This window comes from Triturus cristatus, chromosome 8 (genome assembly GCF_964204655.1).
Source record: "Triturus cristatus chromosome 8, aTriCri1.1, whole genome shotgun sequence".
Classification (NCBI taxonomy): domain Eukaryota; kingdom Metazoa; phylum Chordata; class Amphibia; order Caudata; family Salamandridae; genus Triturus; species Triturus cristatus.
The window spans coordinates 424,672,269-424,690,949 of NC_140591.1; the positions used below are offsets into that span (position 1 = coordinate 424,672,269).

At 41.8% G+C, this 18,681-nt stretch overlaps 1 protein-coding gene across 1 annotated transcript in view; it reads left to right on the plus strand.

The window, feature by feature from the left end:
• GPALPP1 (GPALPP motifs containing 1) overlaps nt 1-18,681 on the plus strand; it is a 145,671-nt gene that overhangs the window by 61,487 nt on the left and 65,503 nt on the right. Inside the window, exon 4 of the mRNA XM_085621823.1 lies at nt 13,788-13,887. Coding sequence (XP_085477949.1) covers nt 13,788-13,887 — 100 coding nt within the window. The remainder of the gene's footprint in view (nt 1-13,787; nt 13,888-18,681) is intronic.

An 18,681-nucleotide genomic window follows, 5' to 3' on the forward strand; every position in this document is an offset into this window, starting at 1 on the left:
AACAAAGCACTAAGCAGAAAACATACCGTCCCAGTGACCTGATTTATCCTAAGTGGAGAGTGATCATTGCTATGTAGTTTGAAGAAAGAGTAGTACATGACCCCTCACCAACCCCCTCCGCCAGGCACTTCTTCATCTGACATGAACAGTCCTCCTCTGGCGTTATCTTTGACGTCTTTATGAATCACCACCATCCCTTTCGGAAACACTTGCAGTTCTTCATAGAATACTGGAGTGATATCACCTTTCTACTTTGTTCTATTGCTTATTTCTTCTCTCTTTCAGTGATGGATGCAGACTGCTTCTTGTTGCTCTTTTTCCTTTTGACAATCGTCCCTGCACTTTCTGATTACGAGGTCATGGTACTCAAGCAAGTGTCTGAGTGTTTTGTCTTGGAATAGTTCGCCTTTTCAGGTAGTTGCAATATTAGGCTGCCTTTATTTATCAAGAACATCTAGACAGTTCTCTCTGCCCATCTAACTATCAGTAGAAAGAGGAGGTACAATCTGTAAGTAGTTTTTGATAAATATTCAACTATCGTCGAAAAACATCTCTCTTTTGTAGGGTGATGACGGATAGGTCCTGGAAAAACAGAATTATATTGACATCCAAAGTGAAGTTGTGGTATTCTCTTGCAGCAAACAGTACGTCTTTTTTCTGGTGGAAGAAGTGTACCCTCATCAAGATGTCAGAAGGGCATGTGGTTGATATCTTTATGGGGGCAGCGTGGTGGGTCCTGACAAGTAAGGTATCTTATGCTTTAAGAGCTTTGAAAAGTGCTATAAAGAGGTCCTCTGTGTATGCGTAGAAGTCACTGCGTTCTTTGCTATCCCGAAGATGTAAATTATTTCTATGTGACCTGTTTTCAAGTTCTTCTAGATGAGTTTGGAAAGAAATGTGTTGAGCTTGCCCAGTGAGAAGCTTCTGGCACATTCCCTTTCTTCTTCTTGTGAGTCTCTCGCTTCTTTTAACAACAGGACCCTTTACCCAGAGTCGTCAGTTCATTTGCTTTACTTTATTTAAATTCTCTTTGAGTTTTGTGTGAAATGAGGCTAACCAAGTCTAAGTCCAGCAGAAATTGTTATTGTGCCATCTCTGTCTGAAGTGTCAGTGTTTTTTGTGGATGTCTTTGGGGGCTCCTTCCACTTGTCTCCTTTGTGGTTAGGTTGTTAGCAGGTAGATTACTTCTGGAACATATATTTCAATGATTGTTCACTTTTAGATATGGCCCCAGCCACATCTGACCAGCCACACCTCATAAGAGTATAGAGCTTTGTAGTACCAGTGGCTGGCCACTATTGCAATCACGTTTCCTGTGGTTAGCTTAATTCCCGCAATTTACAGCTTACCAAAGTCTCCATAGACCAGTCAAAATGGACTTTATTTTCAGCTAGCTGAGTTTTTACACCTTGTTCTACTTTGTCCCTCCAATTGGCAAATATGATGACTTAATTCTACCTCCTTGTTGGAGTTGGGTATTTTTCCCTTGCTCAGTGATTCATTGGTCAGTTAAGCCCATAGGACTTGAAAGGCATGCAGGTTCTGCTTTGGAATCTGCTCTCCTTTCAGACTTGGATGTTGCAGTGCTGAAAGGCTGTGGGAGTCAGACTTGGTAAACAACAGCGGATAGTTAATTTAGGTCTCTGGGCTGCTGTGGTGTGTGATTTCCTTCTACAAAGCACCTTCCTGCGTGAGTGACTCCATTATATACCCACGCTCACCTGTCGCTGCCTTTCTCAGATGCTTCACTGCTAGGGGTGCTGCACATCTCTGCTCTTTCAGCAAATAGGACGGCTTGCTGCAGGTCTTCTGGCTCTGTGACACAAGTCGCATGACAATACGTTTTGACGTATGCGGGGTGACCATCTGCTCCAATTACCATGACCGATTCAGTGTCTCTGCAGGTTCTTGTAAGAGAAGATGGAAGCTGCCATCTTAGGAAGCCATGCTGTGGGGTCTCTCCAAATCATAAGGGTCCCCCGTCATTCATCGGTGCCCTTCAAGGAATAAAACCGCTCCGGAGATTCAGGAATCCTTTGCTGAAAGGGTCAGTCTCTGGCCTGGTGCATTTTTTCGCAGGCTAAGGCAGAGGAGCTGAAGAAACATCCATTCTATCAGCCATCTTGATAACACACCCCTTTCCCTCACCCTATGAAAAATAATTTATTATTTATTATGCTCCATAAAATACTGGTAAAATATCTGTTATCACAGATTGATAAACGCAGAAGCAGCACTGGCAAAGCCAATAGGTCTCATCTTTGAATACTTGTTGAGATGCTGTTCAGCATTGGTAAGGATCAAAAAAGCATTGGCAAAAACTGAAATAATTATGGCTTGCCTGCTGTATGTGCTGTGGCAACAAATGATGGATGGAGTGCTGAATGAATCAAACAGTCACCGCCAGTCAAGAGATCTGGGTTAAATCCATTGTTATTTTGCTCACTACCCACTCCAGTTTGGGCCCAGCCATATGCAAATCAGTCTTGAACCTGTTCCTCATGGGAACAGTCCAGCCTGATCTACCAAGCTGGGTCCTCCCTGGACTGGAAACCAGCAACCTGGGGCTGGTTTCGGGGTAACACCCCTCATCAGCCAGGCTAGCTTGAATCCAGTGGCACAGCTTCCAAGGGACCCACGTCTGGGCATACCCATCCTACTTAGAGCAAAAAATTGGGGTGGCTTGGTGAGCAAAAGAACAATGGATTAAACTCCGATCCCTGTGACTGGGGGTGAATGTTGCATTGTTCAGCATTCCATTCATCATTTGTTCCTTTTGCTTTTGTCGCCCTAAGTGGGAAGGGTATGCCCAGACTTGGGACCCGTGTTCACTGCTCCACTGGATTCAAGCTAGCGTGGCTGATGAGGTGTGATGCCCCGACACCTGTCCCAGGATGCTTTTTTCCAGTCCAAAGGGACTGGCTTGGCAGTCCTGGCTGAACTGTTCCCATGAAGTACAGGGTCAAGACTCATTTGCATATGGCTGGATCCAAACTGGGGTGGTGTGGTGAGTAAAAGAACGCTGGATTATACAAAGATCCTTGTGACTGGGGATGAATGTTTACATTTTTCAGCATTCCGTCCATCATTTGCTCCTTTTGCTTTTGCCTTCTATATGAGCACATGCACACTTATACATCATGAAAAATAGATGGGCATGTTTTTTAAATGTATTTATTTATGGCTGGCCCCAGCATGATATTGCTAGGGAACGAAGCATGTCAATTTGGCCCATTAATCACACTGCATTGTAATTACTCCTCTTTAAAGCCTTTCATATCTTATTAAAGTCCCATTCTAGACCACCTAAAGTTTTACTCATGTCTTTGGGAGATTGTTGACTACATCTATTTTACATCAGTGGCCTAGACTCACTTTGCCAGTCTTTGAAATTAAAATGATGGTAAATATATTCCTCAATTTTACCACTAAGCATTGTGGAATGCAGCTTTGAAGCTTATTGAACATAGCTTTGAAGCCTTCCAATCCATTGTGCACAAACTATTGTTTTCTTCTTTATCATAGAGTATTGGCTAGGTAAACAATTTCTCTTTGAGTTAACCCGATCTACCGGGCTATAATCTAATTCAAAGAAAAACGCTTGCTGACTGACCACACCTTTTTCTGTAGAATGCAATGTTAACGTAGGAATCCCATCCAAAGTTTATACTATTGCCCATCAGAAGCCTTTATTCCAAGATAACTTTGATGTTTTCCAAGGATTTGATCACACCCTGACGATGGCTTTTTCTCCTGGAGTCAGTGGTAACAGCCCATTGACCCAGCAGAGCAGAGCAAATAACCTGGGGAGTCGGAGTCACAAAATTCCCCATGAGCTATGTCACTGGTAAGGTCCGTATTGAGCATGCATGTGAACCTATCAAACTTTCATCAGGCTAATTGTAGGTGGCTTCCACTTCCCTACGCCACCAAATCAGTGCACATGCTTAATCAATATATAGATGTATAGATATAGATATATATATATATATATATATATATATCTATATCTCCAAGAAAGAAGTGACTCATACAGATAGATTCACCAAAGAACAAAAATATATTTCCACTACAACGTTTCAGCTTCCGCCTTCCTCAGGTAGTACAAGATGGTTTGCTCTGTGGCTGCACAGATGACAGCTGAATTTTCAAAAAGCATCATGAGTGAAGATTCCATTTGGAATGTGGAATCAATGCAGTCCTGAGAGCTCTTGAGATATGCAGTAATCAGGTTGTGTTGTCAGTAATGTTCAGTCCATCTGGATGCAGTGATTTTAAACGGTACATCCAGAAGTTTTCCCTGGAGTCCAGTAGTTCTTCCTTTGAAACATGTTCCACGGGGAAAATCTTCAAATCTGATAGTGAATGATCCACAAGGTTAAAATGATTGGCTACAGGCTGGTCAATTTTCTTATTAATTATTGCAGATTTGTGGTTCCTGAATCGTGTACGGAGGTCATTCACTGTTTGGCTTACATATTGCTTTTTACAGCTTTGCCGTTGGCACTGAATCACATAAATAATGCATGTTGAGCGACATGTAAGATGCTGCCTTATTGCATAGGTCCTTCTCATAACAGAACTAGTTACAGATGATGTTTGTAAAAGATATTCACACGTGATGCACCTTTTAGAGTCACAGCAATGAACCCCTGCATTTGTTACAGCTTGCTTGAGTTCAGCTCTCACAATAAGAGATCGTAAATTTGGAGCTCTGCGGTAAGCAATGACTGGTGGTTTTGGAAAAACCTTTTGCAATTTTTCACAAGTAGACAGTAAGGGAAATGTTTTTTGCATTATATTTCTGTAGTTAGGAGCTGATGGATGATAGTCAACTACAAATGGAGTTCTGTCACTTTTGTTTCTGCCGTTGGTATTCCAAATAAGTGCTTCTCTGGGTAACTGCAAAGACTTGTCAATTTGTTGCTGTATGATATGCAGAGGATAGCCTCGCCTTTTAAATAATGTAGCAAGCTCCTGTAAATGGTCTTTACAGGTTTCCTCATTGCTGCAGATGCGCCTTATTCTGAGTGCTTGGCTGTAGATGATGCTCAGTTTAGTGTGGTGTGGGTGACATGAAGTCCAGTTTAGATACAAATGAGCATCTGTAGGCTTGTGGTACAGATCAGTTGTAATTTTGTGTTCATGAATGGTGAGTAGCACATCCAGAAAAGGGAGATGTGGATTCTGTTTAGTATTGCTGCTGGTAAATTTGATGGTAGGATGGATATTGTTGATATAAGCTGTAAATTGTTCCAATGTTCTACTTCCTGAATTCCATATTATAAATAGGTCATCAATGTATCGTAGCCATACCAGCTCCAAATTTACGATCTCTTATTGTGAGAGCTGAACTCAAGCAAGCTGTAACAAATGCAGGGGTTCATTGCTGTGACTCTAAAAGGTGCATCACGTGTGAATATCTTTTACAAACATCATCTGTAATTAGTTCTGTTTTGAGAAGGACCTATGCAATAAGGCAGCATATTACATGTCGCTCAACATGCATTATTTATGTGATTCAGTGCCAACGGCAAAGCTGTAAAAAGCAATATGTAGGCCAAACAGTGAATGACCTCAGTACACGATTCAGGAACCACAAATCTGCAATAATTAATAAGAAAATTGACCAGCCTGTAGCCAATCATTTTAACCTTGTGGATCATTCACTATCAGATTTGAAGATTTTCCCCGTGGAACATGTTTCAAAGGAAGAACTACTGGACTCAGGGAAAACTTCTGGATGTACCGTTTAAAATCACTGCATCCAGATGGACTGAACATTACTGACAACACAACCTGATTACTGCATATCTTAAGAGCTCTCAGGACTGCATTGATTCCACATTCCAAATGGAATCTTCACTCATGATGCTTTTTGAAAATTCAGCTGTCATCTGTGCAGCCACAGAGCAAACCATCTTGTACTACCTGAGGAAGGCGGAAGCTGAAACGTTGTAGTGGAAATATATTTTTGTTCTTTGGTGAATCGATCTGTTTGAGTCACTTCTTTCTTGGATATTTTATTTCTTTGTGACTCATTGTATCCTTTGGGATCCAGATTTGTGCCCTGGCTGATCATCTTCAAAAAAAAAAAAAATATATATATATATATATATATATATATATATATATATATATATATATATATATATATATATATATATATATATATATATATATATATATATATATATATACATACACATATACACATATATACATATATTACATATATACATATATACACTTGAAGATGAAGGATCACAAGAAAACAACAGCCAGCCAGGGCAAAAATCTGGATCCCAAAGGATACAATGAGTCACAAAGAAATAAAATATCCAAGAAAGAAGTGACTCAAACAGATAGATTCACCAAAGAACAAAAATATATTTCCACTACAACGTTTCAGCTTCCGCCTTCCTCAGGTAGTACAAGATGGTTTGCTCTGTGGCTGCACAGATGACAGCTGAATTTTCAAAAAGCATCATGAGTGAAGATTCCATTTGGAATGTGGAATCAATGCAGTCCAGAGAGCTCTTGAGATATGCAGTAATCAGGTTGTGTTGTCAGTAATGTTCAGTCCATCTGGATGCAGTGATTTTAAACGGTACATCCAGAAGTTTTCCCTGGAGTCCAGTAGTTCTTCCTTTGAAACATGTTCCACGGGGAAAATCTTCAAATCTGATAGTGAATGATCCACAAGGTTAAAATGATTGGCTACAGGCTGGTCAATTTTCTTATTAATTATTGCAGATTTGTGGTTCCTGAATCGTGTACGGAGGTCATTCACTGTTTGGCCTACATATTGCTTTTTACAGCTTTGCCGTTGGCACTGAATCACATAAATAATGCATGTTGAGCGACATGTAAGATGCTGCCTTATTGCATAGGTCCTTCTCGTAACAGAACTAGTTGCAGATGATGTTTGTAAAAGATATTCACACGTGATGCACCTTTTAGAGTCACAGCAATGAACCCCTGCATTTGTTACAGCTTGCTTGAGTTCAGCTCTCACAATAAGAGATCGTAAATTTGGAGCTCTGCGGTAAGCAATGACTGGTGGTTTTGGAAAAACCTTTTGCAATTTTTCACAAGTGGACAGTAAGAGATGGCTTATGGCATTATCTGAAGCTCTTAATAAAAGAACTGTGAAAAAGCCATCAACAAATGTGCTTACCAACTTTGCAAGAGTTATCCTTAAATCCAACAATTTTACATTCAATGGAAAACACTATCTGCAGATACAAGGGACTTCCATGGGTACTCGGATGGCTCCATCCTATGCAAATATCTTCATGGGCAAACTAGAGAACTGTATACTTGCTACTTCTAGCATCAAACCACTGGTATGGCTACGATACATTGATGACATATTTATAATATGGAATTCAGGAAGTAGAACATTGGAACAATTTACAGCTTATATCAACAATATCCATCCTACCATCAAATTTACCAGCAGCAATACTAAACAGAATCCTCATCTCCCTTTTCTGGATGTGCTACTCACCATTCATGAACACAAAATTACAACTGATCTGTACCACAAGCCTACAGATGCTCATTTGTATCTAAACTGGACTTCATGTCACCCACACCACACTAAACTGAGCATCATCTACAGCCAAGCACTCAGAATAAGACGCATCTGCAGCAATGAGGAAACCTGTAAAGACCATCTACAGGAGCTTGCTACATTATTTAAAAGGCGAGGCTATCCTCTGCATATCATACAGCAACAAATTGACAAGTCTTTGCAGATACCCAGAGAAGCACTTATTTCGAATACCAACGGCAGAAACAAAAGTGACAGAACTCCATTTGTAGTGGACTATCATCCATCAGCTCCTAACTACAGAAATATAATGCAAAAAACATTTCCCTTACTGTCCACTTGTGAAAAATTGCAAAAGGTTTTTCCAAAACCACCAGTCATTGCTTACCGCAGAGCTCCAAATTTACGATCTCTTATTGTGAGAGCTGAACTCAAGCAAGCTGTAACAAATGCAGGGGTTCATTGCTGTGACTCTAAAAGGTGCATCACGTGTGAATATCTTTTACAAACATCATCTGCAACTAGTTCTGTTACGAGAAGGACCTATGCAATAAGGCAGCATCTTACATGTCGCTCAACATGCATTATTTATGTGATTCAGTGCCAACGGCAAAGCTGTAAAAAGCAATATGTAGGCCAAACAGTGAATGACCTCCGTACACGATTCAGGAACCACAAATCTGCAATAATTAATAAGAAAATTGACCAGCCTGTAGCCAATCATTTTAACCTTGTGGATCATTCACTATCAGATTTGAAGATTTTCCCCGTGGAACATGTTTCAAAGGAAGAACTACTGGACTCCAGGGAAAACTTCTGGATGTACCGTTTAAAATCACTGCATCCAGATGGACTGAACATTACTGACAACACAACCTGATTACTGCATATCTCAAGAGCTCTCTGGACTGCATTGATTCCACATTCCAAATGGAATCTTCACTCATGATGCTTTTTGAAAATTCAGCTGTCATCTGTGCAGCCACAGAGCAAACCATCTTGTACTACCTGAGGAAGGCGGAAGCTGAAACGTTGTAGTGGAAATATATTTTTGTTCTTTGGTGAATCTATCTGTTTGAGTCACTTCTTTCTTGTATATATATATATATATATATATATATATATATATATATATATATATATATATATATATATATATATATATATATATATATATATATATATATATATATATATATATATATATATATATATATATATATATATATATATATATATATATATATATATATATATATAATAATCTTGATGGCAAGTATAGTTACATCATTACAACAAGCAAACATTAGAAAAAAACAAACATTGTACAGGCTGAGGACAGCCTCTCTTGGACCTATACACAGGTATCCATGAGCTGCCTATAATCAGAAAGAAAGTTCTTTGGATTGGCTCCCTCTATCAAGATGGTTCTCTCTAATCATTAGCAGAATAATGCAGCATTTTGTGGTAAATCACACTGGGTGAAAATAATGTGTTCAACAAGATCTCTATTCCCATTATATGCATGAGAATGGATTTGCAAGACATTAGGAGGAGGAGGATTTTCATAGAGAGCACCAATGAGAGCAATGTGTTATTCCTTTTTCACACCTAACATAACTCCTCATACACCCATTCAAAGCACTATCCAACTTAGGCCTCATCTACTTGAACAGTGATAACACTTTACACCAACCACCCAGACGCCTCTGCTCTCCACACACCTTCTAAGCACCAGGATAACCTTGTGTGATAGTGCACTGTACACATACAGATAACATACATGTTATAAGAACATTAGTTCGTATTCATCCCAAATATATACAATATCATAAAACATATGGCTAATATAATATCGCACATTAGGTTTTACAGTATTCTTACATTATGCAGCACAGGCCAAATGTGGCTAGGTAATGTGGGATGGTTATTTTCGGAATGCCTACACTTGACAACAAGAAACAAACTTCTTCTTTCTTAAGCTATACGCTCAAAGCCTTCCCTCAGCCCACCTCATTCAATCACTATGAATTTCTCTATGTTCATTGAGTCTGCCTCCCTCTAATTCCCTTTTCTCCCTCTGGTAGCTGTTATCTGACTATGCTTTGTTGCCACAATGTTTATTAACCATCTACAAGTCTACCTCTTTACACCTCCTTTCTTTATACTCCCCAGTACTCTGTGTCTTATCGTTTTTATTCTCTGTTTTTCTTTCTCAATCTCTTGTTCTTAGGCCCTACAATGCAGCTGTAGGTTATTACACTCTGATTCTTGGGATATGCACCAATCATATGACTTTAGTGATGATGGCAAATTTTAGCGTTGGGTGCAGTGGTTTCTATTTGTATCTTCATTTTTGAGCCACGTGGTCTTACGTCGATCGTTTGGTTGTTGATATGCTGATGTGTTGGGAGTTAGACAGGAGGAGAGTCTATACAGATGAAATTGTCACTAGGTTCATGGAGCAAAATCTAATGTTTCTTTTTTGGGGCTCAAAGAGATATAATGTGATGCACATTGGAAAAAGTAAATAATCTGACCCAGAGTTGTTAAGAGGGGTGAGCATTCCACTTATGTTATTTATTGATACTAAGAGGAGCACACATTTAACCCTCTGAGTCTACAATAATAAGTTCCAGAGTCCTTTTATATTGTAGGTGAAATAAGAAGAATGGAACGAGTGCTGGTCAAGATTGTTGATGTTTACAAGGTTCTTTACGGAAATTAATAATTTGAATGTAGTATTGCTACAATTAATGTTGAAAACGACCATGAACATTGTATTTTCAACATTAGCAGGCGGAGACATTATCTTATGATCTGGTCAAAATATTTTGAGTTGCGGTTGGGTGGGTTATAGCCAGCATATCAATAGACTATTAAAGAATGTAATAAACCCAGAAACACTTCAAGATCTGTCAACAAAGGACGTCTCTATTCAACATGTTGTTGACTGCTGGCTTTGCCATTATGGGTCACTGTCTTGTTCAACTATTCGCCTGGTTGTAATGTCTTTGAAATACTCAATAAAAATATATTTAAATAAATAAATCTGTCAACAAAGGGCAACCCATCGAGACATTGTATTCAAGCCCTTCCACTTGGCTGGTCAATTACTGGATGATTAAATTCAACAGAAGGGGCAGAATGTATATGATAGAATGTAGAAATAGAGCAGCATTGTTGTATTTGATGCTTGATGTCCTTCTGGGGTGGGTGGGGGCTTTTTCAGGGCTTATGTGCATATGCTTCTGTTTCCTATGGCTGTAAGTTCCATCCTACAGAGTCCTATGTTCATCTGTGACCCTCCTGGGTCTTTTGTTGAGAAACACAATAAAGTCTTTAAAAAGATAAATGAAGAAAAACATTGGCCCATTCAAAAGTGGAAGAAATTACATTTGAGGGACTCCTTAATGAAGGATGTATGATTGATATTCACTCTACCTGAACCACATTGTGGCATTGTTTAATCATAATGCTCAGTGACTCTTTTTTTTTCACTTGCGCAATATACACACACTTGTACATTAAAATTGAGTAATTGTTATATTTATTGAAATTTTAACTAAAGTTCTCCAAATTGTAATAGCTTTCTGGGACACACGTGTTCTCACATAAGTGAAGTTTAATGAACAATGACAAACTATTTCACAGTTCAAACAATATTTATTTTCTGTTTTTTAGCACTGTCCATCCGTGAGCTAATTCACACAGTATCAGCTCCAAACTGTTACACCCAATTTATTTACTCTTGACATGCACACACTATATTTTGCTCGTGTCCATTAAAAATGGTAAAAAATGTATCAGCCCTAGGAGACAAAAACACTTTAAATGTATTTAAGACTTATCCATGGTGAGGTGTATGTCGTACAAAGTCATATTCAGTGAGTACAAAATTATACAAATGCAGAATTCCACAGAGCTATCAAACCGTTTAATTACTGGTGTCTCCATGCTCAGAATGATAAGGTCTAGAGTTTATAGACCTGGGTACTAGGTCCAAAATTTGCAGACCCAGTAATTTCAATAGATACCGGCTTACATACAATACCATTCATAATGAAGACTTTACTGACCACCATTGATTTACTACCAAATTTCCTATAGGAATTAAGGGTACAAAGCGTGAAGACAGAAATGGTTCAACGATTATCGACATCACAAGCCAAAAAGTTTTTACTTGTTCTGGATCCAACCTTTTCTCTCACCCAGTTAAAGAACCTTGTAGCCCTATGGGTGTTGCACACTTTCTCATGGTTCATTCAAGGCAAATCCACTTAAGAGTCTTTGTAGCCTCTACCACAAACTCTGACACTTAAATTAACTGCTGTAATGTGTCTGTGTGGCGCACTCTACAGCACAAGCTAAATGCATACATTACAGAGAGCTCTGATATGCAAGGGTTACCATAACGGCAACTAGGAGCGCCGGCTACAACTCCAGTACTAGTCTAGGAAGACGCAGGCTGGGCAACTAAATACTTGTCTTTTTCCGTCACTTAACTGGAAAAGTCAATGACTGCAAATTGATTATTCCTTTTTCCATCCCCCACTGGGCGCACCAGCACTTTTGCGACATCCATCTGAAAAGTGTTCCCTTGGAAGGAATTTAACAGATAAAGATAGAGCTCTGCAGCTAAAATTAAATGTTTAGTCTGGTACCTTTTCTTTATCCCCACCTCCTGTCGATCACTTCCTTTGTACACAAAGGTTTTGCAGATGAAATATTTGCTTGTCCGCACCCATCAGGATCACATCAGATGTGCTGAATAATTAGATTGGTGCTGTAGCAGCATTGAATTGAAAGCTTCGCCTGTCCCGCGCCCGCAACACTTGTTATCTTCAGATGCTGAACTGCTATTCTTTCATTCAAATTTTGATAAGCTCTGCTTTCTTCTGCTACATTGAAAGCTGTTCACACCAGTCTCGACGGAATGCTCAGTATATATATATATATAGATAGATAGATAGATAGATAGATAGATAGATAGATTTTTTTTTAAACTGCAGCAGAACCAGTTTTCTGGAATCCTCTGAGAAAGGTGGTGCCACAGATAGGAGCATTATATATCTGAATGACATTATTCCTCAGCAAGAGTTCATCCAACTGCAGACTGCACAGATCTATTTACTTGCCAGATTGGAATGTTGAATCCGATACAGAATGTACTATTTTAGTTATAAGACTTTGCTCCACATACAAATTGACATTGCAATTAGCTTAAACTGATGTGATCCTTTGCCAGCTTTTTTGACAGATGAAACCCGTCCACTGACTGCCCTTTCTACCCTCCTAAACCCACTCTCTCAGTATAACATTTTTTATTTTTTTCTGCATATTTATATAGCGCGAACTCGACCCGAAGGTATTGGAGCGCTTTACATAGCACCGTATTTACATTACACATTCAGGCACGAGGAGATTAAGTGATTTGCCCAGAATCGCAGGATGTGGACGTGACCTCGAGGCTCGAACCCTGGTTTCCTGCACCAGGGTAAGCAGCTGCCCTAATTACTTGGCCTGGGCAGAAATTATATTACGCTGAACTAATCTGAGAAATTTCTGTAACTCTGCGTTACTCTTTGACGCAGTATTAATGATGATTATGTGATTACTGCTCCATGCGTAATTCAGAGTCATTTCGGGGGTGGGGGAATCCTACCGCAAGGGCACACTTAGCTAGCAGCTGCTCATGCTCGCTTTTCATGTTCTGTTGTATCTAGTTCTAATACTTAGGTAAAAATGCTTCCTTATGTCCATTTCGGACTTGAGGTGGCATATTTGCGCTAAGGAATAGCGCTAAACGCAGAATTCTTCTTCTTGCATAATTAAATCCCAATCTTGCGAAATTCTTTTATAATTCCGCATGAATGCGCTAAACAGAATTACGCAAGTTACACCCACTCCTACTAAATTCATGTTCCTTCATGATGAGTTTAATAACTCGGTTGTCAATACAATTGCCGCTCTTCACCTAGTCGGTATTTTTTAGATGAATAGTATTTTTTCTTTGTGATGTTCGAGGCCCCTGCACTTGTAGATCCGCAGTCCTCAGAGAGCTCAAATTAACAAGAAGAGCGAAGAAAGCTGATGGTGTGTATAACACTTCATACGCTGATGATTTCTGCTTCTAAAAATACTTGTAAACGTGTATTGCAATGATGTTTTGCTTACTTTTTTTTTTTTTTTTGTAACACTATTAATCACCGGTATGTTTTTCATGCAGAGTTGTGATTGGTCCAGCCTTACCACCAGGATTTATAAAACAAAATCAGGATAGTGATGGTGAGGATGATGATGATGACCTCTCGGAAAGCACTTCTGAGGTAAGTAAAAGAGTTCTATTGGAATTATAATCCAAGCTGAATTTTGTTCTCCAGTTAAAGTGTTAAGATGTGTACAAACTAATGTTGAATCAGTAAATATTTGCGTTATAGGTGATAATGTCATTAACCAGCACTGGACTTTCATAGCTATTCTGAAAATCTAAGGCAATACTTGAAGCATTATTTTACTTGCCTTCATGAAAAATGAATCGACAGCAGAGGTGAATACCTAGCAGCCCAACATGACTGATGCGCTTTAGGCACGCTCCAGCAGCCGCTGCCAATATCCTTCACTTTCCTGCCCGACTTTAACCTCAGATTTTCCCATTTGCACTCCGGAGGTGGGAGTGTATAGGAGGACTGTGTGATGGGGGCGCAACATCGCGATCCTGGGTGCTGGTCTTGTGGCTGCACCCCAGGGCTGACAAGAAGGCTGCGGCTGTGACCAGATGATTGCTCACACTATTTCCACTGCCATGGCAGGGACGCTATCCCAAAATTTGCACGGAGTCAAGAAGTACTGCTTTTCGAGTCCCACGGCATCATGATATTCCCAGACTATACGATAATGGGCCAGCAACTGCACCAATCCTTTGTTACAGCAAAGAAACGCCTTCGTTATCTTCAATTCTTATATGCGTCTTTTCCATGCCCAATGCGAGTGGTGTTTAACGCCCAAAACCTCTTCTTTTATACCCCTAAGGAAATCTTTGTGTGGATGGCTGAGACGTTACAATTAAGCCTCACACTCTGTCACGCCTGGACTCTGTTTAGTCTTCAAGCGATCGTCCTTTGCAGCAGGCAAAACCTAAAGAGAAACGCCGGAACAGGTCCCACTCATCATGGCGATCAAAGCATCAAGACAAACGTTACGGGATCTCTGTAGCATGAGGGTCCGGTTCCGTGGCCGCCACTGCACCTGATGGTAGCTTAAGCATACTTTCACATGTGTCTGCGATTAATCTTTATTACTACAGGCTGCACCTCTGGTTGGCCTCAGACTAAGGCTCTCCAGTTGTTGGTGGGATATGGGGATCTGGATCCGTTGGACGAGCCAGCAGTTAGATTGACTAATTCAATTGCAGATGGCTGATGCTGACCTTACCATTCATACAGGGCGGCTCCTTTTCATAACATGGAATGTCCGCGGTGTTGTGGACAAGGTAGACCATGGGGCAGTACTCCGAAAGGCCAAACGGCTACAGGCTGACATTCTCCTGCAGGAGACTTATCTTCTTGGGTCTAAGGTCCAGTACCTGGCTCGAGTTGGGATCTATTCCGGTTTTGTGAGGGAATAACGGGGCGTGGCCATTCTTATTTACTGCAGAGTCCTTTCACTCCCTTAAATCACGAGTCTATATACAGGACAGATATGTGTTCATGGCTAGTATGGTGTATGGGAAATCCCTGGTCATTGGTAGTGTCTATGCTCCCCCCTGCCTCATGGACAGTCTTTTGTAGACCACTTCTTAGGCCTCTGGGGTGAATTGATGGGTGGCTTGACTGTTGTTGGCAGATATTGGAATGATTTAATTTCCCCAGAGAGGTATAGATGGCGAGGAGATGGTACATGCACGTGGGTCCAGGTTGCATTCTTTGGTGGAGGAGGTGGAATAGGCGGACGCATGGCGGCCTATCATCTCGTAGAGGCAGGATATACTTATTGTTATGCGGGTCATGGTTCCTTCTCCCGACTGGACCACCTGTTGGTGCCGGCTGCCCTTACACACAGAGTATCTGAGGTAGATATTCTGCTTAGACGGCTGTTGGATGATTCCCTCGTAGCACCGTGGCTCCATGTAGGTCCGCAGTGCCCCCCCTTTCGATAGTGACTTTCATCTTGGCACATGAGAGACTCTCTATACAGGGATCACATGCATTGCGCCGTAGTAAAGTCCTTCTCCCTCAACCTTGAGACCGCCTCATCCCCAAATCGTTCTGTGGAAGAAATGAATCAGTTTTTGCTGAGGAGTTGTCGCAGCTGGAGGCGCAGATCTTGGATCTCGAGGAGCGTGGTAGTAGTGAGTGTGGTGGAGCAGCGAGAAGGCTGTTAGACTTGGCCCAACAATTATCAGCGGGTGCTTTTAGAGGAAGCCGAGTGTGCATGGCGGGCTTCCCAGAGTTGTATCTACCAAGGGGGCGACAAAGCTAGTAAAATGCTACACAGGCTCTGCCAGGCGTCCCTTGCGATACCAACAGTCCCAACTCTTCTTGATGGACCGGCTGGTCTGTTGTCTGACGAGACGGCTAGAAGTTTTGCGCGGTATTATGAGGCCCTATATTCTGAAAGGGGGGGGTTGTGACAGTAGCTCAATTTGATGACTTCATAGCTACCCTGCCTCCGAAATCTTTATCTGCCAGGGCACAACTTGACAAGCCACTACCTGTGGAGGAATTAACCGCGGCCATCGTGGAGCTGCGCCCCTTGATAGCTCCTGCCCCAATGGGTTCCCTAGTGAATTTCAAAGAGCCTATATGCAGCAAGTAGGGATGCATTTGTTGGGGGCGTTTCAGGTTGCACTTTAGGAGCTGCATATGCCCCCAGACTGGAGGCACGCCATTATTGTTGTGTTTCCAAATCCGGGGTGTCTGCCTGAGGGCCAATCTTCTTATCGCCCTATATCTCTCCTAAACATCAAGGTCAAACTCCTTGCGAAGACCCTGGCTAATAGACTGATGCCCTACATACCGGATCTAATTAATTCAGCCCAGCCCAGTTTTATGCTCCACCGTGCCACTCACCATAACATACGACGCGCCCGTAATTCCAAGGCCTTAGCAGATCATTTGGGTGGACCGCAGTGCTATTATTGGCAGATGTCGACAAAGCTTTCGATTCCGTGAGTTGGAAATATCTGCTTGCGCTCCTTCGGTGCCTTCATTTGAGACCCAGATTCCTATCATATGTCTGGTTATTATACACAGATTTGACTGCCTCACTTAGCGTGATGGGTACGTTCTCTGCCTTGTTCCCCATTCGACGTGGCAGAAGAAAAGGCTGCCTATTGTGTCATTTATTTTTCGCTCTGGCCAGGAGCCATTGGTTACTGTGGACACCCAGGAGCGGGGATTTGAAAGATCTTTGGGAGTATCGGACTGAAAAGAACCATATGCTGATGATGTCTTGTTCTTCATGACAGACCATGCAGTTTCGGGACCTCGTATCTTGAAAATTATACAGGTATTTGGCAAAACCTCTGGGCTATACATGAATGTTGGCAAGTCCATGCTATTGCCTTTTGGAGGGTCGTCTGGAACGTGGATCCGGCGAAGGGGTTGTCCCTGGTGGTTGACGAATTTCAATATCCTGGGATGTTCTTCTTGCATGTCCCGGCTGTCTCATGGGATCGTAATCTGGCCCCATTGCTTGGGCGGATTAGGACCGAGGTCAAATTTGAGTCCCCCACTGCCTCTCTTCCTATATGGGCGAATTGCCATTTTTAGGATGATCTCATTGCCCCGTCTTTTGTACCAGCTGCAGAATTAGCCGTTCCCCCTGCATGGTTCAGACAGATAAATGCATTACTGGGTCAGTTCTTGTGGGCTAGGGCGCTTCCTGTGTGGCCCTTCGAACCGGCTTACGATCTACTTAAGGTGGATTCATTACCGCTGCTGATATTCAATCATACGATGCTGCTTCTCACCTGTAGGTTCTTAATGACTGGTGGTACAGTTCGCATGACGAACCGACCAATGCAGTGGAGCGGTGGGTAATGGACTACTGGACTTACCGCATAGTGGATCGGACGATGGTGCCTCCCCCCCCCCCCCCCCCCCCCTCCTTCCCCCGCAAGTTGAGTGGTGGTGCAGGTGTGGAGGCAATCCCTTTGCAGGATGGGTTGGTGGAGGCACCTGACTCGAGTGATGCCGCTATGGCAAGGTACTCTCATTATGCAAGTGGAGGGGCTTTCAGAGGGTATCATATAGGCATCTCTACATTGGATGACGTCATGCAGGCCTTGTACTCAAATCCTTTAAAGAGCTATAATCTGAATTCCTAATGCACTGTAGTCAATTAGTATTTGCAGCTGCATCATGCGTTGTCCACGTCTATTTGTGCCCTCGTGAACAACCCGGACTGTAATCCGCTCGAGGGTAAGCTCCTGATGGGTCACTTAGTCCATGAGACCTCCAAAATCTACAGGACTCTGTTTACAAATGGCTCCACTGCGCTATCAACCCTCCAGGTGGCGTGGCAAACCGATCTAGGTGACATAAATGACGATGACTGGGTGGAAGCTCTGGACTCTCCCCACACTGTGGAAATATCTTCCTGTTTGTGGTTAATTCAATTCTAAAACCTCCATCGAGCATTCTTTGACACACCACCTGTGGTGCATGGGCCTTATAGGATCTCCTTCATGTTTGCAGTGTGGGGCTAAGAAGGGTACATTCTTGCACATGTTGTGGGACTGGAGTGTTCTGATTGGCTTCTGGAGGGATATGGTGTCCTGTTTAGCTGAGGTACTTGCATGGAATGTTCTGTTTGCCCCGAAAATTCTTCTTCTCCATAGTAACGAGGGCATAGGCGGAAACTGCTACAAATGCCACCTATTATTTCTTGCAAAACACACAAGATGATGGACGTAATGTTGCACAATGGCAAAACATTCACCCCAGTCACAGATCTGGGTTTAATCCATGGTTATTTTGCGCACCACACCACCCCAGTTTAGACATGGCCAGACTGGGGGTGAATGTATTGCCAATGTGCAACATTCCGTCCATCATCTTGTGTGTTTTGCTGTTCGCCCTATGTAGGAAGGGTATGCCCAGACGTGGGTCCTGTGCTCA